This window comes from Capra hircus, chromosome 18 (genome assembly GCF_001704415.2).
Source record: "Capra hircus breed San Clemente chromosome 18, ASM170441v1, whole genome shotgun sequence".
In the NCBI taxonomy this organism is placed as follows: domain Eukaryota; kingdom Metazoa; phylum Chordata; class Mammalia; order Artiodactyla; family Bovidae; genus Capra; species Capra hircus.
This window is the reverse complement of record NC_030825.1, coordinates 49,207,736-49,235,630: the sequence shown is the minus strand read 5'-3', so window position 1 is coordinate 49,235,630 and position 27,895 is coordinate 49,207,736. Positions and strand designations below refer to the sequence as shown.

At 48.5% G+C, this 27,895-nt stretch overlaps 1 protein-coding gene across 4 annotated transcripts in view; it reads right to left on the bottom strand.

The window, feature by feature from the left end:
- RYR1 (ryanodine receptor 1) overlaps positions 1-27,895 on the bottom strand; it is a 126,705-nt gene that overhangs the window by 26,208 nt on the left and 72,602 nt on the right. For 2 of the 4 annotated variants that reach the window (XM_018062343.1, XM_018062344.1), the window contains 19 exons: positions 26,887-27,057; positions 25,295-25,354; positions 24,905-25,042; positions 24,242-24,354; positions 23,967-24,063; positions 23,630-23,736; positions 21,518-21,569; positions 21,308-21,376; positions 19,645-19,744; positions 19,228-19,307; positions 19,069-19,145; positions 18,054-18,127; positions 17,405-17,422; positions 16,201-16,281; positions 12,103-12,191; positions 11,880-12,008; positions 11,691-11,795; positions 9,010-9,091; positions 6,496-6,683 (listed from right to left, as the gene is read on the bottom strand). In XM_018062343.1, the coding sequence (XP_017917832.1) occupies positions 6,496-6,683; positions 9,010-9,091; positions 11,691-11,795; positions 11,880-12,008; positions 12,103-12,191; positions 16,201-16,281; positions 17,405-17,422; positions 18,054-18,127; positions 19,069-19,145; positions 19,228-19,307; positions 19,645-19,744; positions 21,308-21,376; positions 21,518-21,569; positions 23,630-23,736; positions 23,967-24,063; positions 24,242-24,354; positions 24,905-25,042; positions 25,295-25,354; positions 26,887-27,057 (1,830 nt within the window). The remainder of the gene's footprint in view (positions 1-6,495; positions 6,684-9,009; positions 9,092-11,690; positions 11,796-11,879; positions 12,009-12,102; positions 12,192-16,200; positions 16,282-17,404; positions 17,423-18,053; positions 18,128-19,068; positions 19,146-19,227; positions 19,308-19,644; positions 19,745-21,307; positions 21,377-21,517; positions 21,570-23,629; positions 23,737-23,966; positions 24,064-24,241; positions 24,355-24,904; positions 25,043-25,294; positions 25,355-26,886; positions 27,058-27,895) is intronic. The other 2 variants (XM_018062345.1, XM_018062346.1) reach the window with 1 other exon arrangement.

Below are 27,895 nucleotides of genomic sequence, written 5' to 3'. Positions count from 1 at the left end.
TATTGAGCACATTTTCATGTACCTGTTGGCCATTTGTATGCCTTCCTTGAACAATGTCTATTCAGGTCCTTTGCTCATTTTTAAATAGATTCATTGATTTTATTGTGTTGGAGTTATCATGAACACTTTGTGTGCACTGGATATCAACCCCTCATTACATATGAGGTTGGCAAATATTGCTCCCACTCTGTAAGTTGCCTTTTTATTTTGTTGATGGTTTCCTTTGCTGAGTAGAGTCCTTTCAAAATGTTAAATGATGCAGGGGACTTCCCTGGCTGTCCAGTGGTTAGACCCCATGCTTCCACTGCAGGGAGCACAGGTTTGATCCCTGGATGGGGAACTAACAACCTACATGACGCACAGCGTGGCCTATATATACAGATAGATAGATAGATAGATAGATAGATAGATAGATAGATGGATAGATAGATGACATGACTTCAGCTCCTGCATTATGCTTTCTGGTTCTCTTGCAACCATCCCCCCTCAGACTCTCGCTGAAAATCTGCTGGTCGAGAGAGTATGGCTGGGACTCCCCAGAGCAGGCTTGGCATTCAGGAGGTACTCGTTGTCTATTTATTGAGCTAGTAAGTGAATGACCCTGGGGGCAGTGTTCTTTGGAGTCAGACTGCCTAAATTTGAATCCTAGACTTGTCAATTAGTTGTGTGACCTTAAACAGAGCATTTCCACCTCCCTGTGCCTCAGTTTCCACTTCTGTAAAGTGAGAATAAAAAAATAGTCCTTACTACCTCATGGTTGCTGTAAATTACCATTCATTTACACATAGGACCTGGCGCAGAGTGAGAACATGAGAACATGATACATATTATCCCTTCTCCCTAAAGCTTAGGTAGCAATGTAGTTATGACTTCATCTTCCATTGCAGGGGGAGCAGGTTCGATCGCTGTTCGAGGAGCTAAGATCCCACATGTCTTGGGACAAAAACCCAAAACGTAGAAAAAAAGAAGCAATATTGCAACAAATTCAATAAAGACTTTTAAAGTGGTACACATTTTAAAAATCTTAAAAAGAAAAAAAAGAATCTGTGAGGGATTGCCAGGGAAGGTAGGGGTCCCAGGGGTGGGTGGCGCAGATGCCCGGGGAAGCAGGCATTGCTAGGGATGGGGGAGGACATGGCCAACCGTGGCAAATGCTGTCAAGATGACGGGTCAGAGGAGAGATGGTAGGGTGAAGACATCCCTGATGATCTTAGTTGGTGTAGTTTCAGGAGAGTGACAGGGACAGAAGCCAGCAAACCCCAAATGAGGGAAGGAGTGGGAGGTGAGAAAGGAGTGAGCAAGTGTAGACAGCTCTTGGGAGGCGTGGCTGAGAAGCGGGGAGACGGAGAGGCAGGGAGGCTCTCGGAGGATAGCTGGGAGGCATGGGGCACTTTATACTTAACTTGGGTGACCCTGGGCTTATTTAAGTGCTGATGGACAGCAGCAATTGCAACCCCTAGAATAAAATAAGAAGCCATAGGTCTGTACCGATATAAATGAATGAACAAATGCATAAACAAACAAGTAAATGGAAGAGAAAGGAAAAACTCTTCCTTACAGTAAAACAGTACCTAATCTGTGCAGAAAAGGGAATCTTCTTACACTGTTGATGGGAATGTAAATTGTTGTGGACCGTATGGAGGTTCCTTAAGAACACTAAAAATAGAATCACTATATAATCCAGCAATCCCACTCCTGGGCATATACTCAGACAAAACACTAATTCAAAAAGATACATGCACCCCAATGTTCATAGCAGCACTGTTTACAATAGCCAAGACATGGAAGCAGCCTAAATGTCCATCAACCAATGAATGGATAATCCCAGTGGTACGGGGACTTCCCTGGTGGTCCAGTGGTTAAGAACCTGCCTGCCAATGCCGGAGACATGGATTCAATCCCTGATCTGGGGAGAGTCCACGTGCCTCGGAGCAACTAAGCTTGTGCTCCGCAACTACTGCGCCTGCGTGCTCTGGAACCCATGCTCCACAACAAGAGAAGGCACCACAATGAGAATGTGTTGTCCCACACAGGGCAACAAAGAACAGCCCCCGCTGGCAAATAGAGAAAGCCCATATGCAGCAGTGAAGACCCAGTGCAGCCATAAATAAGGGCCTAAAAAGACACACGTAGACAATGGGATACTACTCAGTCCTACAGATGAATGAGATAACGGCCTTGCAGCGACACGGATGGGCCTAGAGCTTATCATGCCAAGTCAAGTAAGTCATAAAAAGAAAGACAAATCCCATACAGTGTCACTTATATGCAGAGTCTAAAATATGACACAAACGAACATATGTACCAAACAGAGACAGACTCGCAGACGTGGAGAATAGGCTTGTGGTTGCATGAGGGGGTGCGGGGGAGGGAAGGATGGGGAGTGTGAAATTAGCAGATACAAACTATTACATATAGAATGGATGAGCATCAAGCTCCTACCGTACAGCACAGGGAACGCCATTCAACATCCTGTGATACTCCATAATTAAAAAGACGAGATATATATATATACACACATGTAAACTGAATCACTCTGCAGTACAGTGGAAATTAACAGAACATTGTAAATCAACTATAATGCAATAAAAATTTTCTAAAAGTTATCTAATTCCCAGGTGGCACTAGTGGTTAAGAATCTGCCTGCCAGCGCAAGAGACACAAGAGATGTGGGTTTGATCCCTGGGTCAGGAAGATCCCCTGGAGTAGGAAATGGCAACCCACTCAAGTATTCTTGCCTGTAAAATTCCATGGACAGAGGAGCCTGGCAGACTACAGTCCCTGGGGTCGCAAAGAGTTGGACATGACTGAGCAGACACACACAATGAAGGTAAAGGACGTCAGAAAATTTAAAAACTCTCTCTTATCAACTGCCAGAGTAATAATCATTTGACATAAGCATTTCTGATGGATGCCAACCTGAGTACAGGATATTTACATAGTCTCAAAGCACATCCTCACAAGATACCAAGGGGAACGATAGTATCATTACAGTGGAAACCCTGGTAAACACCTTCACCAAGTGAGCCGAGCTAACACAGACTGAAATGTGAAGAACTAGTAGCATGCACCTCCTGAGATGATGCACCAAGAAGGACACAGTGCTTCTCATATTCCTGTCAAAGTCTATAACCTCAGTCGAATCACAAGGAAAACTCAGACAAGCCCACACTAAGGGCCATCCTATAAAACAACTGGCCTCTATTTTCCAAAACTGTCAAGCTCATAAAAGGCAAAGACAAACCAAGGAAGGGTTCTGGATTGAAGAGGGCTAAAGAGACAGGCATCACCAGTGCAATGAACATGAACTTGGGCAAATTCCAGGAGAAGGTGAGGGACAGGGAGGCCTGGCATGCTGCAGTCCACGGGGTCGCAGAGTCAGACACAACTGAGGGACTGAACAGCAGCAACAAAGGGACAGGATGCCTAAATTCAATCCCTGATCCCAGACTGGATCCCTGACAAGGGAAAAACTTCCTTCAAGGGTGAAAATTGAATAAAATCTGTAGATAGCAGCATTGCGTCAAAGATAATTTCCTGATTTGCATAAATGTTTTGTGGTTATGTAAAAAAGATCTTTACGACCTGGATAATCACGATGGTATGATCACTCATCTGGAGCCAGACATCCTGGAATGTGAAGTCAAGTGGGCCTTAGAAAGCATCACTACGAACAAAGCTAGTGGAGGTGATGGAATTCCAGTTGAGCTATTTCAAATCCTGAAAGATGATGCTGTGAAAGTGCTGCACTCAATATGCCAGCAAGTTTGGAAAACTCAGCAGTGGCCACAGGACTGGAAAAGGTCAGTTTTCATTCCAATTCCAAAGAAAGGCAATGCCAAAGAATGCTCAAATTACCGCACAATTGCACTCATCTCACACGCTAGTAAAGTAATGCTCAAAATTCTCCAAGCCAGGCTTCAGCAATACGTGAACCGTGAACTCCCTGATGTTCAAGCTGGTTTTAGAAAAGGCAGAGGAACCAGAGATCAAATTGCCAACATCTGCTGGATCATGGAAAAAGCAAGAGAGTTCCAGAAAAACATCTATTTCTGCTTTCTTGACTATGCCAAAGCCTTTGACTGTGTGGATCACAATACACTGTGGAAAATTCTGAGAGAGATGGGAATATCAGACCACCTGACCTGCCTCTTGAGAAATCTGTATGCAGGCCAGGAAGCAACAGTTAGAACTGGACAAGGAACAACAGACTGGTTCCAAATAGGAAAAGGAGTACGTCAAGGCTGTATATTGTCACCCTGCTTATTTAACTTCTATGCAGAGTACATCATGAGAAACGCTGGACTGGAAGAAACATAAGCTGGAATCAAGATTGCCGGGAGAAATATCAATAACCTCAGATATGCAGATGACACCACCCTTATGGCAGAAAGTGAAGAGGAACTAAAAAGCCTCTTGATGAAAGTGAAAGAGGAGAGCAAAAAAGTCGGCTTAAAGCTCAACATTCAGAAAATGAAGATCATGGCGTCTGGTCCCATCATTTCATGGGAAATAGATGGGGAAACAGTGAAAACAGTGTCAGACTTTATTTTTCGGGGCTCCGAAATCACTGCAGATGGTGACTGCAGCCATGAAATTAAAAGACGCTTACTCCTTGGAAGAAAAGTTATGACCAACCTAGATAGCATATTCAAAAGCAGAGACATTACTTTGCCGACTAAGGTCCGTCTAGTCAAGGCTATGGTTTTTCCAGTGGTCATGTATGGATGTGAGAGTTGGACTGTGAAGAAGGCTGAGCACCGAAGAATTGATGCTTTTGAACTGTGGTGTTGGAAAAGACTCTTGAGGGTCCCTTGGACTGCAAGGAGATCCAACCAGTCCATTCTGAAGGAGATCAGCCCTGGGATTTCTTTGGAGGGAATGATGCTAAAGCTGAAACTCCAATATTTTGGCCACCTGATGCGAAGAGTTGACTCATTGGAAAAGACTTTGATGCTGGGAGGGATTGTGGGCAGGAGGAGAAGGGGACGACAGAGGATGAGATGGCTGGATGGCATCACTGATTCAATGGACGTGAATCTGAGTGAACTCTGGGAGTTGGTGATGGACAGGGAGGTCTGGCGTGCTGCGATTCATGGGGTCGCAAAGACTCAGACACGACTGAGCAACTGAACTGAACTGAACTGAACTGAAGGGAATGAACTCATTCTCATTACCTGAAGTATTTAGCGGTAAAGGAGAATCATGACAGAGTAAATGCAGTAAAAAGTTAACATATTTGCAATCTGGGTGAAACGGTATGCAGAAATTTTATGTAATGTTCTTGGCAACTTCTCCATAAGCCTGAAGTTATTTGAAATGAAAAAGATAAAATAGTGATGGAAAATATCTGGCAGTAATAATAGAAATAATAACGGGCAATATCTCCTGTATTCTGTGTTCCAGGCACTATCCACTGTTCACCCACTGCCCACTCTCATAGCAGTCCTTCGAAACAGTTAATGTTATTATCTTAGCCCCATTTCACAGATGGGGAGCCTGAGGCTCAGAGCAGATGAGTGACTTACCTGGGGTAGAAAGGATGGCAAAGCCAGGTGGGTGGACTCCTGGATAAAGCTGGTTCCTGCCTCTCCCTCCTAACAGTCTCATTATTTAGACCTGCAGTGGTCATTAGTGACTGCCTCTCCCATTCGTCTATAAGCCCCATGAAGGGAGGGCTGTGTCTGTCTCAGGCGTTGCTCTGTCCATGGTCACGGTACCAGCACAGGGCCCAATGCAGAGGAGAAACCCAATGGATGTTTATCAACTGAAAAACTGATCTCTATTTATAATAATGATAAAATTATGACTATTAATAATGATAATAGAAATACTGGTTCTTATTTGTATTAATGCATTTTATCTTCAAAACAACTCCAAGGAGGACTTCCCTGGCAGTTCAGTGGTTAAAATTCCCTGCTTCCAATGTAGCGGGGAAGGTTCAATGCCTGGTTAGGGCACTGAGGGCCCACATGCTGCTCAGCCAAACCAAAAACAAAACCCAAGGGCTTCCCTGGCAGCTCAGTGGTAAAGAATCTGCCTGCTAATGCAGGAGACATGGGTTCAATCCCTGGTCTGGGAAGACCCCATCTGCCACAGAGCAGCTAAGTCCCTGCACCATAACTATTGAGCCTGTGCTCTAGAGCCGGGGAGCCACAGCTGCTGGAGCCCACACACCCTAGAGCCCGTGCTCCACACCAAGAGAAGGCACTGCAATGAGAAGCCCGCACACCTCAACCAGAGAGCAGCTCCTGCTCACCTGAACTAGAGAAAAGCTGGTGCAGCAACGAAGACCCAGCACAGCTAAAAAATTTCCTTAAATAAATGAAATTATTTGAAAAAAAAAAACAACAAAAATCTCCAAGGATGGTTTTATTCCCATTTTACAGATAAAGAAATGGAGGTGCCCAGAGGAGTCTCTTGACCAAAGCAGACAGCCCGGCAGCTGCACAAGTGGCCCTTGGCACCCCCACCCATCCACCTCCCAGTACCCACCTTCTGGAAGTCCTTCTTGGAGATGAGACCACGGGGATCAGTGACATAATCCTGGAAGGCCTCAGAGCCCACGATGTCCTTGAGTTTCAGGAACATGTCAAAGAACTTGAGGATCATCTCCACGTTGGATGAGGATTCCACAAGCATGTCCACCATCTGCCGGGCAATCATGCCGTTCACCACGTTCCCTGCGGGCAGCCCCCGATCAGTGTGACCCCAAAGCACCTCCTCTCTGGGTTCCCGTGTGGCCTGCCTCCCCTCTTTAGCTCAGGAGCTGCCAGGATGTCCTGTGCTGGTGGAACTTCCCGGCCAGCTTTGACCCCTCCCCAAAGGGTCACTTCCTGCTCTGCAACAGCATCAGGTGTGAACCTGGCTGATCCTGTCTCTGTCCTCCTCCCCCTACAGCTGGGGGAGTCATCAATAAAGATAACAACGGCATCAGCTAACAGCAGGTCCCAGATGCCATGGCAACGGCTACATTGGCATGACCTCATCTTTGTAAGGAACATGAGTCCCTGTTCATTTGTACAGATGAGGAAATAGACTCAGAGGGACTCCGCACTCAGGGTTCCATAGCCAGTGAGGCGGTGGGGCGGACTTGAACCCAGAGAGGTGAGACCTCAGAGCTCACACACCTAAGTCTTTCCCAAGTCCATAGGGGCCAGGGAAGTCCGTAGAAGACTGAGGTAGGCTGGACGGCAGACAACAGGGAGAGGTGGAGACTGTGGTAAACTGGGACACCATGCTCCCCCTACAAAGCAAACTGGCTCCAGCTTCTCTTTAAACAGAATTTCACTTTTATTTGTTTATTGGCCACACCACATGGCTTGCAGGACCCATGACCGGGGATTGAACCCAGGCCATGCCTGTGAAACTGTCAAGTCCTAACCACTGGACTACCAGGAAATTCCCCAAACTGGCTCCAGCTTCCTTTCGGACCTTTCAATTTTCATATAATCTCAAATGTATTAATGCATGAAGTTTCCAAGAGCACAAGGGAACTTCATGTATTCCAGATTGATCAATGGCTTATATTTTGCCATGTTTGCTTTTTAATACCACTTCCTCTATTTTTTTCACTGAATCATTAAAGAGTAAGCTGCAGACATGAGGCATTTTACCCCAAACATTTCCACATATATATTCTAAATGATGAGGACATTCTCTTATCTAATCTTAGCGCTGTCATCAACATCAGATTGAATATTAATATTATTTTGTTATTTAATCCAATTCAGCTGACTTTTGCCATGTGAGACTGTAGACCTTGGACACTGAGCCTTTCAATTTTTCAAAACCAAAATGTTTAAAGGGATTGCTGCTTTTAAACTTGATTTTTTAAATTTAAATTTATGATTTATTTATTTATTTTTGTTGCACCATGCACTGCATGTGGGACCCTAGTTCCCCAACCAGGGATCAAACCTGTGCCCCTTGCACTGGAAGACACAGAGTCTTAACCACCGAACCACTAGGGGAAGTCCCTAAATCTGATTTTTAAAAGCTAATGACTAGTTACCAAAAATTAAGACATTGTAGGAGGATTATTCATTGCCAAATGGTTTGTCATAGCAAAATATTTTTTAAAAACCTTGAATGTGGAACTTCCCTGGTGGCACAGTGGATGGGAGTCCACCTGCCAGTACAAGGGACACAGGTTTGATCCCTGGTCTGGGAGGATCCCACATGCTGGGGAGCAACTAAGCCCACGCACCACAACTACCGAGCTTGTACTCTAGAGTCTGGGAGCCAGAGTTACTGAGCCTGTGTGCTCCAACTACTGACCCACACGCAGCAGAGCTGCACACCGCAACCACTGAGCCCACGAGCTGCAACTACTGAAGCCGGTGTGCCTAGAGCCTCTGCTCCGCAACAAGAGAAGCCACCACAATGAGAAGCCCGTGCACTGCAATGAAGAGTGGCCCCTACTCGCTGCAATTAGAGAAGGCTGTGTGCAGCAATGAAGACTCAAAAATAAATAAACACATTAAAAAACAAACCAACCCTGAATGTCCATTCATAGGGTTGTGGTTAAATGAATCACTGTATCACAACACAACTGGTAATATGCAGCCATATAAAAGAATGAGGATGCTGTTATGAACCTCTATAGAAAAATTCTTTGTCTGCAAGTTAAATTAGTTTCTTAATTAGCAATAAATTATGGTTGTTTTAAGCCGCTACATTTTAGGAATATTTGTTAGGCAGCAAGAACTAACTGACACATTCAGCAAATAAATAATGATTTAGGGCAGACATTTTAAAAAGTGTCCTGGCCACCCACCTGATTAAGATTTCTCTGGGCAATCAATAAATTATCATATGTACATAGGACCTGGCACATAATAAGTGCTCAATAAGTGTTTAGAGAGCTTATTACAGTGGTTTAAATGCATTGATCCTGGCATGGTGTCAGATGGGGTTGAGGCTTACACTCTCCTGGGTCTGAGGGCCATTCTCGAGCTTGTCTGCACCTTGGTACCCTCCACTTACCCCCAGCCACTGGGCATTTACCTTCTAGTAGTGACAGCAACATCACCACCATGTCCTTCTGCAGATCCAGCAGCTCCTTCAACAGCTCGATCTGGCTTGAGTCCTAGGGACCCCACATCCCAGCTATGTGAGCGTTCTTTTTGGCAGAGAGGCCTCCCCCACCTCCAGCTGCTTCCATCCACCCAGCAGGGCCTAAGACCACTTTTCTTCCCCCATCTTACCTCCGAGGGGACCCGAGTCCAGACATGTTCCTCGGAAGCAGGGCAAAGGGCAGAGAGACAAGATTGTGGGGCTGGGGTCGACACTTTGGGGAAAGTGAGCCCAAGGGGGGATGTGTAATGGCAAGGGCTGGTTGACACAGAGGGCTAGGAGGAGTATGGGGCTGAGAGCAGATGCCTGGGACCAAGAGAGACAGAGACAGACAGGAGCAAATACTGGGGACACTGACACAGATCTGGGAAGGGATGAGAGCTCCACACTGCACCTGGCCTACAGTGGGAGGCTGAATGTTTGTTGAATGAATGTGTGATGAAAAAAGTGAGACTCTGGGTTCAGGAAGAAGGCTGCAGGGCACAGCTATGGGCTCTCTGGTAAGCCTTTTGGGAAGAATGTGGGGACACTTTGCTTCTTCTCTTATAGTGTCTCATGGAGGGCCCACAGAAGTCTCCAGCATTATCGAAGTTCTGCCTCATGGTCCCTATTTGTATGAGGCTGAACTACACAAAAATGCCAATATTCAGGCATGCTGCCAACAAAGCGGTAATTTCATAAGGTTCTACCTAATAAAATGGAAGAAGGGTAAGGGCACCAGGTAAATGGGATGTAAGGCTCCTCCTTGCTAGTTGTAAGGCTTGATGTAAGGCTACCCCATGCTAGTTCTTGAGTTGCTAATTCTAATCCTAAAGTGTGCACATGCGTGCTAAATTGCTTAAGTCGTGCCTGACTCTGTGCAACTCTATGGACCGTAGCCGCCAGGCTCCTCTGTCCATGGGATTCTCCAGGCAAGAATACTGGAGTGGGTTGCCATTTCTTTCTCCAGGGATCTTGCTAACCCAGAGATCAAACCCACATCTCTTATGTCTACTTTCATTGGCAGGAGGGTTCTTTACCACTAGTGCCACCTGGGAAAAAGCCCTCTAATCTTAACACTTTCCCATGATTCCAAAGCTCTGCATTCTGACTCAAAGATTCCAACATGCCAGGATCTCAGATCCTGGTGAGTGCCTGTGGTGTGTGCCTGCCCAAGACACAGCTACTTAATTGATTCAACAATCCTGCTCTCAGAGAATATAGGACTAAACTCACCTTCCTGGTTCTAGGGGTGAGTATTGGACCAGGTCTGGCCAATCAGAACTTTCTTTTCCCTGACCAGGGTGATTGGTTCAGGAATGGGCATGTGACTCTGTAGTCCAATAAGAGTATGGCAACTCTTTTCTTGGAGCTAAAGAGGGGTTCTTTCCCCTCTGAAGCTGTTAGAGGGCCTCACCAGGACACCATTCTTTCCAGCCCCTGGGAAGCGCCTGCTTGATAATGAAGCCAGAGAGGAGACAGACATTTCTACTACCAGCATTCTAGACCCTGGATATGATCTGATCTGTGATGTGAGCTGATAAGTTCGTCTTCTTTTTTTTTTTTGTAAGCCACCACTTTGCATTGGATTTCTAGCTTTTGCAATGTAACTTAGGCTATGGCTGATGAATTAATTCTGTAAGATTTGGAAATCTCTACAAAGATACCAGTATTCTCTAGAGTTTTAAGATTACAACAGCTTGACTTCAACTCACTCACACTGAGAAACTGTGTAATTAAATTCACCTCCTTTCAAAAGGTCAGATGACACCAGACAGGGTTTCTGCCAGCCCCTGTGGCACCTTTGAGTAAATTAGAAAAAGCGTCCCTTCCTCAAGACTCTTCCTGTTGGGAAATTATAAAATATAGAATATTGCCACCTGCTGGAAAACTGCTGGAATAAACACATCGATGTATTTACTTAGGATGTGTAGGCTCTGGATGGTGCCCTTTCAGATGCTGAGCCCTCCTGCAGGGCATTTGGCAGCCTTGAAATATGTTTACCAGACAGAAACAGAGCAAACGGACAAGGTGTTCGTGAGACATTGACAAGACTGCAAAGGGGTGGGGGTGGTGGGGCAAAGGGAGCACGAAGATGCTAAAGATGGGGCTCGACAGGGACCTTACATCATGGATGCACTGGATAGGAGTCATCTGCCGCAAGCAGAATAAAGAACCAAAACACTGCTTCAGCCTCAGGCCCAGATCTAGACGCCAACCCTTTTCCTATCCCCATCAGTCAATTTCCCACCCCAGGGTTCCCGGCCGGTTCCAGACTGGTTCAGCATCTTCCTTCTGGACGGGCTTTCCGCATGACCTCGCCTCCTCCCCTTCACCTTCTATCGGCTGATTATCCATCCCACTGGTGTGAACACCAACCAACCATAGAGGAGTTCTGGGCCAGAGGGGGCGGGGCCCAAGCGCAGGCCAATGGATCTATAGATGGATAACCAGCCGATTGGCGGTGGAGGGGAGGAGGCGAGGTCATGCAGAAAGCCCATCCAGAAGGAAGATGGGACCCGTCCGGAACCCGCTGGGAACCCTGGGGTGGAAAACTGAGGGGGCAAAACTTGTAAACGTGCCAGTTAGGGGGTGTCCGGAGGCAGTAGGATGAAGAACAGAGGGGTCCGAACCTGCGCGAGCTTCATCATCATGTGCGCAAACACGTGCAGGAATCCCACCACGGCGTCCCAGAGGCGGCTGTGCGCTAGACTCTGCTGGTTCCCAGTGCAGGGGCCCTGGGTGGCAAAGGTTCTACGTGAGCACCAGGTAGGGCGAGGGATGCGAGACTGCCCCGCCTCCCCCCAGAGAGCGAACCCTACCTGGATGTACTCGGTGAGGCTGTTGAACACCTGTTTAGCCACCGACATTGCCTTGGAAAAGTTCCTCTTGCCTTGCTCCTCAATGACATCCTTGCCGGAGTAGTACCAGTAGAAATCGCTGATGGACTCCTGGCGGGTAGACGCAGTGTGACCAGCTGCTGGGGCCAGCTATGGCCCAACAGTTCCCTGCCCAGGTCACACCTGGACGGCCTCACAGCCTCACCTGCAGCCGCAGGAGGTAGTCCACGGTACAGATGATGATGTTAATAGTGGTTGTATTCCCTGTCTGTGTCCGTAGGTAATTTTGGAAATCTAGGCAGATGAAAAGTTATTCATTCATTGAGCTCGAGGAGATGGACACATGCTAGAGGAGATGGACTGTGGGTCCTTTATTCATTTATGCAATAAATATTTATGGCGTGCCTATCGTATGTCAGAAAGCATATAATCATTTCTTTAATAACTCTTTATCAGTACCTACTATGTGTTAGAGGAAGATGGAGGATCATTTATCCATTTTGTGTAATAAATATTTATTGCGGGCCTACTATGTGCCAGATGTAGTGGAAGGTCAATCATTTATTCATTTCCCCCCCAAAATATATACTGAGCATCTATAATACAGCAGGGAGAAATGGAGATTCAACCTTTAGCCATTCACAAGCTTTTTTTTTTTTTTACTGAATGCCTACTATGTGCTGGAGAGATGGAAGATTGGTTATTCATTCATTTCTCAAAAAAAAAATTTATTGCACAGCTACTGAGAAGCAGAGGAGATAAGCATCTGTCATTTATTTGTTCATTTAGTCAATATATATTTGTTTATATATTTATAGTTATTGTTTATATATTTATCATTTATGCTAATGATAGATGAAGATTGGTCACTTATACTTCAGTACTATAAATTTACTGAGCATTTACTCTGTGCCAGGCACTGTTCAGGGATTCCCAGGTGGCGCTAGTGGTAAAGAACCTGCTTGTAATGCAGGAAACACAGGGGACTCAAGTTTGATCCCTGGGTTGGGAAGATCCCCTGGAGGAGGGCAGGGCAGCCTACTCCAGTATTCTTGCCTGAAGAATCCCATGGACAGAGTAGTCTGGCAGGTTACAGTCCATAGGGTTGCAAAGAGTTGGGCATGATAGGAGTGACTTAGCGCATATGCAGGCAGTGTTCAAGGCCCTGGGGATACAGGAGTAAAAGAAAACGAAGTCTCTGCCCTTGTGAAGTTTCTATTGTCATGTGGTAATTTTTCAATCTTTTCTAACTGCAACCCACAGTAGGAAATACAGTACATGTTTATACTGAGGCCCAGGAGGGCTGTCTAATCTGACATCCACATATACCTAAACCAGTAGTTTCACACACCCTTACTATGTGCCATGTGTGCACGCATGCTGTCGCTTCATTCATGTCTGACTCTTTGTGACCCAGTGGACTGTAGCCTGCCTGGCTCCTCTGTCCATGGGATTCTCCAGGCAAGAATAGTGGAGTGGGTTGCCGTGCCCTCCTCCAGGGGATCTTCTCAACCCAGGGATCAAACTCGAGTCTCCTGTGTTTCCTGCATTGCAAACGGGTTCTTTACCACTAGCACCACCTGAGAACCCCAGTATGTGCCATGCATTCTGCTATTTTGTGCCCTGTACTATTTAACTAGAAAGAATTCTGATCTCAATGCACTAAATGTATATTCTTAACCTCCCAACCTTGATTGCACATTAGAGACACCTGGGGAATTTAAAAATTCCCAATGCTCATAACTCATCCCAGACCAATTAAATTAGACTATCTGGGGTGAAAACTGGGTGTTAGTGTCTTGCAAAGCTCCCCAGACATACCAATGTGCAATTAGAAATGAGAATCTCGGTGATAAACCTGATTCACAACCATCTAGTGAGTCAGTTCCCACTATTTGAAAAACGTTCTACGGCAGAAAGCTTATAATTTGAGCTGAGTGATGGCTACTTGGGGGCTTATTAAACCATTCTCCCTTCTTCAGTGTGTGGTTGAGAAGTTCTGGAATAATAATTATGATGATCATAGTTGTGATGGAGGAAGCTCAGGGGGTTAGAGGAACCCAGAGGAGCTGCCTGACTCAGACTGGGTGGTCATGGGGGGCTTCGTGGAGGAGAGGACCTCTGAGCTATGACCTGAAAGATGAGTAGGCGTTGGCTGCTCAAATTTCTCACTGTGTGACCTCTCTGTGTGGCAGACTGTGTCTTGATTTTCCCATATGTAACATGGTGGTCACAATAGACCTACTTTATCAAGCTGTCCTGAGATTTTAATGTGTTAGTGTATATAATGAATTTAGAACACTGCTCTGTTCTAAATTTAGAACAGGTATGTTAAGTGCTCAATAAACAACAGCTTGTGGACTCTTAGTTCCCAGACCAGGGCTGGAACCTGCACCCCCTGCATTGGAAGCACGGAGTCTTAACCACTGAATCACTGGCAAGTCCCAACAACAGCGGTTCTTAAGGGGCCTTAAAGAGAGTGCTGAGGTTAAGAGTTGCGCTTTGGAGCAGTGATTCTCAAAGCACCAGTCCAGACTAGCAGAGTCAGCATCTCCCAGAAACCTGTCAGAAATGCAAATTCCTGGGCTCCATCCCAGAATTACTAAATCAAAAGACTTGGGATGGGGTCCAAAAGTCTATTTTAACAAGGCCTCCGGGTGAATCCTAGGCACACTTGAGTCTGAGAACAGCTTCTATAGACCCATTTGTCAAATGACCAATTCATCAGATTATCAAGGCAATGAACACAAACTTCAGTTAAATCCTTTTGATGTTATAGCAATGTATTGCCCAGGATGGCTTTAATAGCCCCTTGGAATTTTTTTCTGCTGAAGTTTTACTTCTACCTGACTTTCCCCTGAACACTTCACAATCACTATTTCAGTCTGAATGTCCTTTTGCCTGGTTTCATGTGATAGAAGAAAAGTCTACTCAGACATTCAAGATTTTATAAGCAAATTGATAGGCTTTCCCACCAACCTTGTTTTCTAATTCTTTTTTCTGTGTTCATTTAAATCAGAACATAAGCCTAAATGGTTAGCTACAACTCCCTGGCTTTTGTCTGCTCTGAATGACACTGAACACTCAAAACATGCAAAGCCTCTAAGATTTGAAAGATATTTCAAACATTTATTCGACTAGACTGGTTTATGAATCCACAAATTTGGGCAGAAGGCTGGATGGCAGATTTGGTGGGAGAAAGAAATTTCACTGAGAGAACATTCTTATTTCCAAAAAGTCACAGACCCAGGGACGAAAATTCATTTTAAATCCCAAAGACTGATTCCACCTTCGTTAAAGAAAGAAAACCTTAGTCATTTGGCACTAAGGTATGTAACAGAACTTGAAGGAAAACTAGCTGTGGAAACAATGATTCATGCTTTATCTTTTGTTGAAAAGAAAAGAGTGAAAATTAAAGTTGTTTACCAGTTACCTTAAAGAATGCTAGCCAAGTAGGGTGCAGGTTCTATGGAAGTTAGGTTTAGAATCACTCCCATTCTTGTCATGAAGGTTAATTTCTGGGCAGTCTGTGGTTTCTTATCACCTGCTAAGTGTTATAACCACAACTTCGAGACTGTACATGTTTGTCATAGGAAACTGCATTGGGTGGGATGTTTGCTGTTCAGAATTTCAAACTGTTCCTTTAACGTTGTACACTGTGTGCCACGTGAGGTGTCATTTTCTCACCAGTGATGTATTTAATTAAATTGCTGTGTCATCTTTCATCTGGTTATACTGTCTGAACCAGAACAAAAGTTGTGGAAACTCAAACTTGTTTAAGTTAGGCAAGAGAATGTGAGACTTCCTCCTGGCAAAGTATTTTATAAGCAAAATTAATAGGTGGTTCTCAGAGATTCATTTAGAAATGCGAGGCAATTTCTCCCTCTGCAGACCCAGAGTTAAAGGAAATCCACCGCATTTACTGAACTTTGCCAGCTGCTGCAAAATGCCTGTGGGAAAATGGCATGTGGCGAGTTGCTCATGTGTGAAAATTGATTTTTGGCCAAATTGGGTTTTGGCAGATTGCTTTGGGGGCATTGGACTGGTTAGAGGAGGTGAAAGTGAAACAAAGTGGCTGGATTTCTGAAATTCAAGAGAGATTTAGGAAGGTGGGCGGACAGGGCTTGACACTGGCTGAAAGTAAAGAATGAAGGACTGTGGGGTCGAGGACAGTGGGGCCTGGAAGGGTGGTAAGGTCATCACTGATCGGGGGAGAATGGGACTGGACGTTAACTCAGGCAACCCTTCCAGACACATCGCAGACCTTGCCTGCCTCTCCACCTCACCCTCCTTTCCTCCTCACCATTATTGTGACCCTCGCAGAGCAACTGCAGGAATCGGAACAGGTCCTGGGTGAATTCATCATCTGCCATGACCTTCTCTCCTGGGTGGAAGGGGGCGGGGTAAGGCATGGTCCAGAAGACATCAGATGCGCGAAGACACCAGAAAGTGTGCACACGGCCCATGCTCACTGCACACACATGCACAAAGAGCAGGTGCGCAGGGAGCAGCAGCCACCATTTTAAAGACACTATGAGGGCCATGGGAATCCATGACACCACAAGACCCAACCTCAGAGTCCAGGACATCAGCAGAAGGAGACTGAGGGGCCCCGAGTCATGAAGCTGGGCCTCAAATGTCTTTATACAGTATCAGTGTCTCCTCGATGTCACCACTTGTGTGACATCCAAGAGTGTCTGTCGACCTAGAAGAGGTTTGGGCTACTGATACCTCCCTCAGCTCCCCTCCAGGACTGCGGAGCTGGGGGGGGGGGCGGTTAATAGATTATGGGGGTTGAAGTCACTTTCACGCAAAGGCTATGTGCAGAAGAGAAATGTGCAGGAGAGAAATGAGCAGGAGATGCGGTCGAAAGCCAATTGGCTCAGATGTCTTAAAAGCAGCCAATCCAGGAAAAGCAGAGGGGGAGGAGTGTAAACATGGGCCAATCAGAACGGGCATCTGAAAGGAGCCAATCACTGTAGACTATAGGGGCGGGACGAGCGAGGGGAAAGCTAGATAGTGAATGTTCGGGCCAACCAGAGCAGGCACAGAGGAGGCACGCACACCAATCAGAGTGGATGCTTGGGGGCAACCAATCCGGTTGGTGGATGGGAACAGCAGACTCGATCAATCTGGGGTCGCGGGTGCAGAGAGCCGGGTATGTGGGAGTGGGGTTCACCCCACCTCGGGACTGCGAATCTGGGTCTGGAACTCCAACAACATCCAGCTGGAAAAGGATCTTTGCCATCTTCTCTTGCTTCTATTTTACACATGGGGAAACAAGCTTACATAAAGTAAGCGATTTATTCATAGTTCCATGTGTTGTTAGTGGCTAATCTGGGACCCGACTCTTGGTCTCTAGAGCCCTGATCTCAAGATTTTCTGCCGGCATGCTACCTCCCTCCCCTGGATGTCCCAGATCCTCAGCCACCAGGTGGAGGGGGGCGGTTGGGGGTTAGAAGGGAGGGGTGGCAGCAGCATAGCAAGGAATGGGCTCCGGGAATTACCGTTCTGGCGGTTGATGACTGAGGCAGCCAACAGGATGAGAGGAAGAAGCAGAAGAAAAAGAAGGAAAAAGAAAGACAGAAGGAGACAGAGAGACAGGAAAAAAAACACACAGTGATATGGTCAGGATTGAAGACATAGAGAGAGAAACAACCCATAGAGATAAAGAGCAAAAAGGAGCAAGGAAGCAAAGAAGAGAACAAGAAGATGGTGAAAGCAGAATGGAAGAAAGAAGAGGGAAGAGAAAGAGAGATGGACAGGTAGAGATTGAGAGGCAGGAGGCAAGGATCAGGGCAGAAAGGTTAGACACGTCAAAACACAGCAAAGAGGAGACTCAATTAACCGGATTAGGGACATTAATGAGAGAACAGCAACCCGGGCTGGAGACTTGGGGCATGTGGAGGGTGGGATCCATGTGGCGATGGGTGAGAGAACACAGAAGGACACCCAAGGGTGGGACCAGGGGGAGGGAGACTCTGGAGGAATGGGAGCAGGGCAGGACTGGGACCACTGCAGGAGGGGGAACCTGAGGATGCTCTTGGGGAGGGAGGGTGTGTGGGCGACAAGGGAGCTCTGGGCAATGCTGGGGGAGGGAGTAGATCCTGAAGGAAGGGGATGCCCCAGGGAGAGGGAAGCCCAAAAGGGCCTCACCAGTTCCATCCTCATTCACCATGCCCAGCCCCTCTGCCTTGTTCTGTCTCTCGAAGGCATTGAGATCCAGGACACTGAGGGAAAGAAAGGAAAAACGGTGAAGATGCGCTGAGGCCTCTGCCCTCCTCTATTCCAGAGCCTGGCAGCCCTCCCCATGATGGGGGGACGTGGTAGAAAGAGTAAGCTGAAATCGAGAGGAAGCAGAAACTAAGAGTTGATAGAAGCTATGCAGTAGCAGCTGTGGGGTAAGGTGGGGCAAGGATGAAATACATAAAAGCTGAAATCAGAAGGAAACAGAAACCATCAATTAGCAAAAGCTTCAGAGAGGCAGTGAAAGGCAGTCAACCACAAGAGGAGAGCGAAAGTAGACAGCACTGGAGCCACAGGAACAGGGGTCATCAGAAAGAGCCCCAAGTCCCTGCTGCCTGAGTGCCCCTGAAGTCTCAACTACCTTCCAGCTATCTGGATCCTTAACATAACTCATTCTTAAAGTCTGCGGCATTTTGCCTCCTTTATTGTTCCATGTGACTCCTTATAATAAACTCCCTGTTATCTGAGCTGGCCTGAGTGGGTCTCTGTTCCTGGAACCGAGAGAACAGAACTAGAACTGGAGGTGGTACCAGGACTGGGGACTCAGCTTAATGAAAGATGTGCACTAGGGGGGCTTCCCTGTTGGCTCAGTGGGGTGATCCAGTGGTTAATAATCTGCCTGCCAATGCAGGAGATATGGGTTGGATCCCTGATCCAGGAAGGTCCCACATGCCTTGGGGCAACTAAGTCCGTGTGCCACAACTACTGAGCCCATGTGCTCCGACTGCTGGAGCCCACAGGCCCTAGGGCCCCGTGCTCGGCAACAAGAGAAGCCACCACAGTCAGATGCCCACGCATCGCCACTAGAGAGTAGCCCCTGCTTGTCACAACTAGAGAAACGCTTGTGCAGCAACAAAGACCCAACACAGCCAAAGATAAGGAGATAACATTATTTTTTTTAAATAATATGTGCACTAGAGCCCACCTGCAGGTTTGCATCAGTGCCTGGATACTCTGGAAGAAGCCAACTTCCTTCTTGTCCTTCAGGTAATCCAGCATTTTCTGCAGAAGGGTGGGAGGGACCTGGGAGTCACACAGGAACCTCCCAGCCCTCTTAGCCCACCCAAGTCCCTTCACTCGTTACCTGCTGCACATCAGCATTGCCTCCGTTTAGGATCGAGATGCCCAGCTTCAGGGTGGAGGACACCATGGCGCCTGTCTCTCCTGGGGGGAACGGGTTGCAGGGGGGCACAGCAGGGGGCAAACAGTGGTCTGCTCAATTTGGAATCAGTGCTCTCCGCCCACCAGAAAACAGCCACCCCGGGGGGAATGTCAGAGAACTGGGCAGAGGAGTGTGCAAGGTTGATCAGAGGAGTGTGCAAGGGTGTGTGGGCAGGGGTGATCAGGATTGAAGGAATTAGTGAGAAATTGCAAGACAAGAGGGCAAACCACATGCAGGAGGGGTGGGAGAGTGTGCCTGCTGGGTCCAGAGGGGCTGGGCGGGCTGGGACAGGACGGGTGTACTCGGGGCGGGGGGGAGCCAAATGCACATGGAGGGCACCTTTGCAGGCGCTGATCATCTGCAGCACCATCTCTGCAGCCCCCCGGGTGTGCAGCCGCGCCTGCTGGTACAGGAGACGCTGCTTCTCCATCTCTTTTTCCTGCAGCAGAGCCCGGCCCACATTGCCGAGTGAATCCAGGCCCACCAGCCCAGCCTCTCCCCCTCACAGCCTTGCCCTCACCCTTGCTCTTCCTGATCCAGCCACATCCCCTGGCTCATTCCTTCAACTGTAAGCTCCTCTGTCCCCTGGGATTTAGATCTGTGATTTGTCTCCTGCACTGAGCACAGGACTGGGCCTGGAGTGGTCATAACATGGCCCCACACACCTTCAAGGAGTCAATGGATAAAATCCCAGGGATCTGTGAACGCGGATGGCGGGGGGAAGGTCTATGTTTGTGTTTCCCAGCCTCTGGCTGAAATGTAGCATTTCCTTCCACTATAGATGAGGTCATAAGTCATGGCAATGGTAGCAGAATCTGTGGTTGTGTCATCCATCAGAATCATAGATGTTTGTATACCACATTATTTTTGAAGACATCTTGAAATGTCACTTAGGTTCACCACCACTTATCAATTACAGTAGCTACTGGATCCACTGTTAGTTCTTGTTATTTGGTAGATTCATAAACAGGTACAGATATTACTGTATCACAAAATTTTAAAATAATATTTTAGTAACTATTTTAATATCTCATTTCTTCTGCTATGAATTCATTTTGTACACTTAGATACATTATTCTGAGGGACTTTGCTGGTGGTCCAGTGGTTAAGAATCCTCCTTGCAATGCAGGGGACATGGGTTCAGTCCCTGGTTAGGGAACTAAGATCCCACATGCTGTGAAGCAACTAAGCGCACAGGCCACAACTGAGCCTGAGCCACAACCAGAGAGCCTGGGTGTCGAAACTACTGAGGCCCATGTGCTCTGGGGCCCGAGTGCTTCAACTACTGAGCCACAACTAGAGAGTCCATGCATTGCAATGAAAGACCCTACATGACCCAACAAAGATCCCTCAAGCCACAACTAACACACAATGCAGCCAAATAAATATTTTCTAAACATAAATACATGATCCTAAGAAAAGATTCGCCAGATGCCCAAGGGGACCCTGACACAAACAAGGTTGAGAAACTCGGGGAAATGCTTGCTGATCACCTTAATGAATGAAAGGATGGGCTCATTGCATTTACTGCTGTCTCACTGTCTGACCTTTGCTTATGCTGTGCCCCTACCTGGAACACCTTCCTCTTTTTTCTTCAACTGGCACATTTCTTTTATCCTTCTCTGCGGACATCCCTTCCTCTGAGAAGCCTTCCCTGAAGCCCTTCCCCCCAGGCTGGATCAGGTGTCTCGCCATGGTCCCCATGACCCCCTGAACTTCCCTGGTTTCTCCCACCCTGATCCCACTGCTTGTGCCTCCTTCTTCCTGCCAGGACTATTTTGCCTAGCTCCCCTCATCACCACCATGGATACTCGATGCTGTTATTGTCTGCCTGATGTAGCTGTCTCCCCAGTGGACTGGCTTGGTCACGGCTGTGTACCCAACATCACCCAGCCCAGGGCTGGGCCCACAGCATTGCTCTGTGAACACACGCTGAATGAATGGGGCATGATGGAGTCAGGGTTCCCACCCCTTTCTTCTGGAACTACTTGATCCCACCTACCTCGAAGGAAACCTCAACCTCCTCTTCTACAGCTTCGCCGTTCTCCCCTCCTTCCTCCAGGTGGCAGCTCTGGGGACGGGGCATCAGTTAGAGATGATGGTGAACAGAAAAGATATCCCAGTCCAGTCCCAGCCCTTTCAGTGGACAGGCATTGCAGCTGGGGGGCAGAGGAGGGAAGGGAACCTGCCCCAGATGGAGGCAGGGCCTCACCTTAGCCATGATATCAGCATACGCTATATACAAGTAATCTTCATCCAGTTTGCTGAGGAAGTAAGTGGGGAGACAGTCAGGACCCAGTATGGAGGAACTCCATCTTATAAGTGCCTCCAGATTTCCTTTGGAAAGTCAGTCCTCCCCATTCTCAGGCTGTGTGGTGCCGATGGGGTAGGCTCTCCATTGCCAGACTGGGCATGTGATCAAGGCTGAGCCAATTGCTACCTTCTATCTGCTTGACTACAATAATAAGTAAGAGATGGTCATGTGATCCACGCTGGTCCAATGGAATTCATTCTGGGAGTTTTGCTGAAGCTATTGATAGAAGTGCTCCTTTTCCACTGGGATTGTTGTGATGGTGTGATGGAACCCTGGAGCTTCTGGGGCTATCTTGCCACCTGACAACTGGTTGGCTTACCTGACAACTATGATTAACCACTTCCTTGCATCTCCTCTATAATACTAAAGATAGGAGAAGTAATGGCCAACACCCATTGAGTTTCCTCTAGGTTGGTCTCTATTCTAAGTGTTGGTACATAATAACATTAATTCTCATAATAATCCAACTAAGTAGATATAGAGTTGACCTTTGAACAATACAGGTTTGAACTGCATGAGTCCACTTATATGTGGGGTCTTTTCCCCTCAATAAATACTACTAAAGTACTACATGATCCATGGTTGGTTGAATCCATGGATGGAGAACCATGGATATGGAGGGCCAACTATAAGGTTATACATGAATTTTTAAATGTGTGAAGGGTTAGTTCCCCTTTGTTGTTGTTCAGCCACTAAGTTGTGTCCGATTCTTAAGAGACCCCATGGACTGCAGCACACCAGGTTTCCCTGTCCTTCACTATCTCCTGGAGTTTGCTCAAATTCACGTCCATTGAGTTGGTGATGCTGTTTAGCCATCTCATCCTTTGCCACCCTCTTCTCCTTTTGTCTTCAATCTTTCCCATATCATGGTCTTTTCCAATGAGTCAGCTCTTCACATCAAGTGGTCAGAGTACTGGAGCTTCAGCTTCAGCATCAGTGCGCCTAACCCCTGCATTGTTCAAGGGTCGACTATATGACTAGTCCCATTATACAGATGAGGAAGCTGAGGCACAAATAATTTTCTTGGCCAATGTCACAAAGTCTACACTGGAATTCAAACCTGAAGAGTCTAACTCCAGAGTCACTGCTTTCCCAGAGAATAGAAAACAGAACACTTGGCTTTCCAGTCTCCCTCACAGCTGGTGGTAGCCTGATGTCAGAGTTCTAGCCAACGGGCCATGTGCCTAAGCCCCCCATGGAGAGCGTTCCTTGGCTAAAAAGATTTGAGTTTTCCTTAGAGGAAAGCCTTTCTCCTTTCTGTCTGACATGTAGTCATGATGTCTGGAGGTTCAGCATCCATTCTGTAGCTATGAGGCAACAGCTTAGAATGGCAGGGCAGAAATCCTGATTGAGCCAGGGTCTCGGTCAGTGTCACTATGCCACTGCCCAGCCCAGGACTCTCTATCTCCTGACTTGGTGAGAAAAACAAATCTCTGTGCCTCATTTTCTCATCCACACACACACAAAGTTGATAATAATATCTATCTCCTAGTGTGAAGATGAAGTGAGAGGATCTCACTGTCAAGTGTTTTAACATGATGCCTGACACATGAAAAGCATTTGATAAATACTGCCTATTGTTACCGTTAGCAGCAGTGCCCTTATTACTGCTATTTATTCCCAGGACTGCCATTGGCTCATATGAAGCTTTTGTCTGAATTAGAAGTGCCCTGTTCCTCACTGCCATCTGTTGGAAATGCATCACAATATACTGACCTCACCCGTATAATATACTGCAATATACTGATTTTATGTGAACAAGACATTTTCTTCTAGAATAAGCCTAAATTGATATTGCGTGTGATGTGAACCCTTCAGAAGAGATGTCCCTGTGAAGTGCCCAGTCTGCACAGCGGTACAAGGCAACTCTGCTTGTTCCAGTTAAATGACATTAAAGGATCAGCTGTGGGTGTCCCCCCTTCCCAGGACACACAGGTTCTCTCTTGAGGAGCAAGGATTGGGGTGGGGAGAGGTAGTGGGTCCCTCTTGGGGACCCAGGAAGGGTCTCACCTCTTTTCAGTCAGGGCGGTGCGGCTGAAGTGCAGGACCAACTGGTGCAGGGGGTCTGGCTTCTTCTCCTCCACTTCCTCCTCCTCCTCCTCCTGCTCCCCAGCTTTCTGGAGGGAAGAGTGGGGCTTTGGGTAGGGGCTTCCAGAGTCCCCACCTGTCTCCCATTAAGCCCTGTTAGACTGTTTTTATTCTCTTCTCCCACATCCTGCACCCTCCCCTGGTTCTGCCCAAGCCACGGGCCCCTGCTCCCACACCGCTCAGTGTGAAGGGTGACCCCTGGAGGTGGGCCCCAGCCCTACCCATCTGCCCCCACACTCCCAGGCAGGCCCCAGCTCACTGAAAGGTCATCTATCATGCGGTCCTCAAAACTGTGGTCTTCCGTCAGGATCCACGCCGCCTTGTAGCTCTCCAGAAACATATTACAGGCCCGGTGCCTTCGCAGGGGAAGATTCGAGGCGTCAGCAAGATTTCCCCATGCACGTCCCTAGCCCGCCTCCCCTAACCATTTCGCAAGACCCCACTGGGTGCGCACCCCATCCTCTCTCCTCCTCACCCACCCATTCTTCAAGGAGGCTTAGGCTCCCTTCCCCCATTGGAGGCGGGGTGTCTTACGTGGGCAGGTTGTACAGGGGGGTCATGCGGAAACAGGCGACTACTGCCCTCCGGCGCTGCTTTGACAAGAGCTTGTGCCACACGGCCTTCTTGGACTTGTAAGGGTGCTCGATCTGATGGCGGGATTATGTGTCATGGCTCCAGATTCTGCCCCTGGTCTGATTCCCACTTCCAGCTCCGAATGAAAATGCCCATCTGTGCCCAGTCCAAATTCAGGACGATTCACAGGGCCGAAGGAACACCCTGGCTCCGCCAATAGAGTCAAAGTTCTGACCTATTCTCGGCTTGCAGACCAATTAGTTCCCTCATAGGCCCCGCCCACGGACTCAGGACCGCCCCCTTAGGCCCCGCCCCAATCTCAAGACCCGCCCAAGGTCTTGCCCACAGAGTCAAGGCGTCTCCACCGGGCCTGACTCTCAGACCCAAAGTTCTGCCCCGGCGCTGTCCCTAGGCCCAAGATTGCGCACCAGGTCTGATTCCCATATCAAACCCTCCATTCTAAGTCTCGTTGTAAAATTCAAGGCCCATCACCTACAGGATTCAAGACCCGCCCCTTGCCCCGCCCAGAGGCTAGCGGTTCACCCGCAGGCCCCGCCCACAGGCTCAAAGCCCGCCCCAGGCCCCGCCCAGAGACCAAGTTTTGACCACTCAGCAGTAAGACACCTGCTCCAAATGGTAGAGCACAGCGGACACTTCCTGGACTCTGCGCACGATTTTCTCCGGATCGTCAGCGTCCTCCTCGCGGCCCGGGAGGCCCCGGTACAGGGCCATCTGCCACCGCAGAGAAGGGGAGCCTTCGACCTGAGAGGAGGAAGATCGTCCGGCATGAGGCCTCTCCCCTGCGCGCTCCCTCCTCCCTCAGCCGGGCTTCTCGGAGGGCCCCGCCCCCGCCCCACGATTCAATGCCATGATGATTCACTGAGGGACTGAGTATGAGTTAAGGTCCTTCTTTTGATGCCTGGCACCGATGTAAGGGCTCAAAAGCTGGCTGTGGCTGTTGCTATTATCCTGACGCGCCCCTTTCAGTTGCAGACTGAGGAGGCAGAGGCGTACCTTTCCCTGAAGGTGAAGGTTGTTTTGCAGATATTCCCGGACCTCCTCATCTGTGTCTTTCTGGAGAGACAAGCCAGGCTGGGTCACTCCGGAGGGCCCAGCATCCTCCTTGTCCTACAACCCTCTCCCCTCTAGCCCCACCACCCCAAGATCCAAGAGAGGATTCAAGAGAAATGAAAAGGATCCAGAGGTCAGGAATGGTCAGAGAGGAGTCCGAGTGGCCACTGAAGGCACCTTGAAGAATCAGGATTAGAGGGGCCTCGTTGGGGTATGAGAGGAGGTAGGAGTTGACATGAATATATCCTCAAAGGTCAGAAAAGGAGGTCAGAAGAGGGTCAGAGTGGGGCTGGGAGTAAGTGGGAGATGGGCAGGGGGTTTTTGAAAATCAGAGGTAGGTGAGGGGGATTATAAGAGACAGCAAGGTCATCAGAGGTCAAGAGGGTCAGGCAAATCACTTGTCACTGGTGGGGTTCACACAGACACTAAAGGAAGGATCAGTAGGGTGGAGGTTCTTTAGGATCCCAGGAGAGGGGGTGCTCAAGAACCAAGTTAAGGGGTCAGAAGGGCCCCGGAGGGCTCTTTGGGATTTCAGCAGGCCTCAACAGGTCCAGCAGACCTCAACAGGTCCTAGGAAAAGCTTGAGGTCCTGAGGGAAGGAGGCTTTAGGGTTCTGGGAAAGGAAATGCTTGTGATATCAGTGGAGAATCAGTGGTCTTCAGGGTCCTGGGGATTAGTAGATCCTCAGGGTGCTTAGCAGGGTCCTGGGGGAGGTTCTAAGGGTCTTGGGGCAGGATCCTGGGAGGACTTCTTGGGTCCCTGAGGCTGAAAAGGATCTAGGGGGTAGTTCCCATAAAATGGATAAAAGCGGCCCCAGGAGCCTCTTTGGGGTCCCAGAGGGCTTAGAAGGGGTCTCAGTCTCTCTCTGAGCCTAGGGAAGAAGTCATTAAGATCCTGGAGGCTACTTAGGGTCACAGGGTGCTCACTGGGTCCCTAAGAGTCTTTGGGGCTCAGTTGGGTGTTAACAGACTCCACGGGGAGAGATCCACAGGGTCCTGAGGAAAAGAGAGAGTGAGGTGGAGAGCCCAGTGGGAATCCAGAGGTTCAGAGGAGGGCCAGTGGGATCATGAGGGGCTCTGTGGGTCCCAAGGGACTTGGGCAGGTCCTGGCAGAGGACTTGAAAGAGTCTCAAGGGGGCTTAAGGTGTCTCAGGTGGGATCCTCAGGATTCTAGCAAGTTTGGCAGAGGTGGCATTGGTGTTCAGTGGGGTTCCCGAAGGTTTGATGTGGTCTTTGGGTCCTAGGGGGATCTTAGTGGCCTTCCTGGGTTCCAGGGGGGTCCCAGTTAGGGTCCTTAGGATCCAGAGCTCTGACAACATCCCAAGTGGGGCCCTCAGCATCCTGTGGGAAGGTTCAGGGCATTCTAGAGGGCCCAGTGAGCCCTCAGGGTCCTGGAGAAGGACTTAGGAAGGTCCTAGGGAAGGCCCCTGGGGGATCACGGGGGTTTAGTAGGGGTGCTGAGTGGGGTGCTGAGTGGGGCTCAGTAGGGTGCTGAGCTGGACCCTGGCAGTTCCCAGAAAGGGGCTGAGCAGGCACCAGGGCATAGCGGGTCTTGGCCAGTGTGATGAGCTCCTGGTCAGTGGGGGCACACATGTTCAAGCCGATGGGCAGCATCTTCTTGAGCGTGGCCACAATCAGCGACGTCTGCACGGAGTACCGGTCACCCCGGCGCTTCTTCTTGGTGCGTTCCTGGTCCGAGCCACCCGACTGTGGGAACACGGGGCTTAGTGCCAGTTTGAGTCCCAGCCTGGCCTCTGCCCCAGTCCCAACCTGCCACCACTGTCCACACTCCAGCCCCTCACCTGAATGTTAGGCAGACCCTCCCTGATCCCAGAGCCTGCCTCAGTTTGCACCCCAGACCTTGCTGATCTTTCATTTCAGATCCTGAGCCCTGACCCCAGAGTCTCACAGACCAAAGCTTCTATCCCAGATTCCCAGCTTCTATCCCAAATCCTTCCAGATTTCCCCCAATTCCAGGCTTCCACAACCTCTGGATTCTTCTCCCAGAATCCCCTCAGAACTTTCACTAGGACACCCCTCCTTCCTCTACAATACACCTACAACCCCCACCTCAGAGCCCCAGACAGAGTTCCTGAAAATGAAATGAAGATGCAGAACAGGAAAGAGTCCCAAGAGACAAGAGAAGTGGAAAGAAAGAGATCGAGAGAGGGACTGAGAGGCTAAGATGAACAAGGAGACAGGAAGACAGAAGATACAAGAGAGAAGACAGGTCCAGAAAGATCTGGAAGCAGAAACACGGGGCACAGAGTCCCACAGCCGTGTTCTGGAGCCTCGGGTGCAGACCCACGGCCAGGGCCACCCCAGTCATGCCAATGAAAAGCCCCAGTGGCAAGCTTCAGCCAGAGCCACATCCACGCCAGCTCGTGATACAGAGTGTGACCCGTGTGCCAGCACATGCGGCGTCTCACTGGGTCCTCACAGAGCTCTGGGGCCGGGGGCCACCGACCAGATGCCTTCTAAGGCTCAAAAGGGTAAGACACTTGACCAACATCACACTGCCAAGAAGCAGGATTCTAACCTGAGT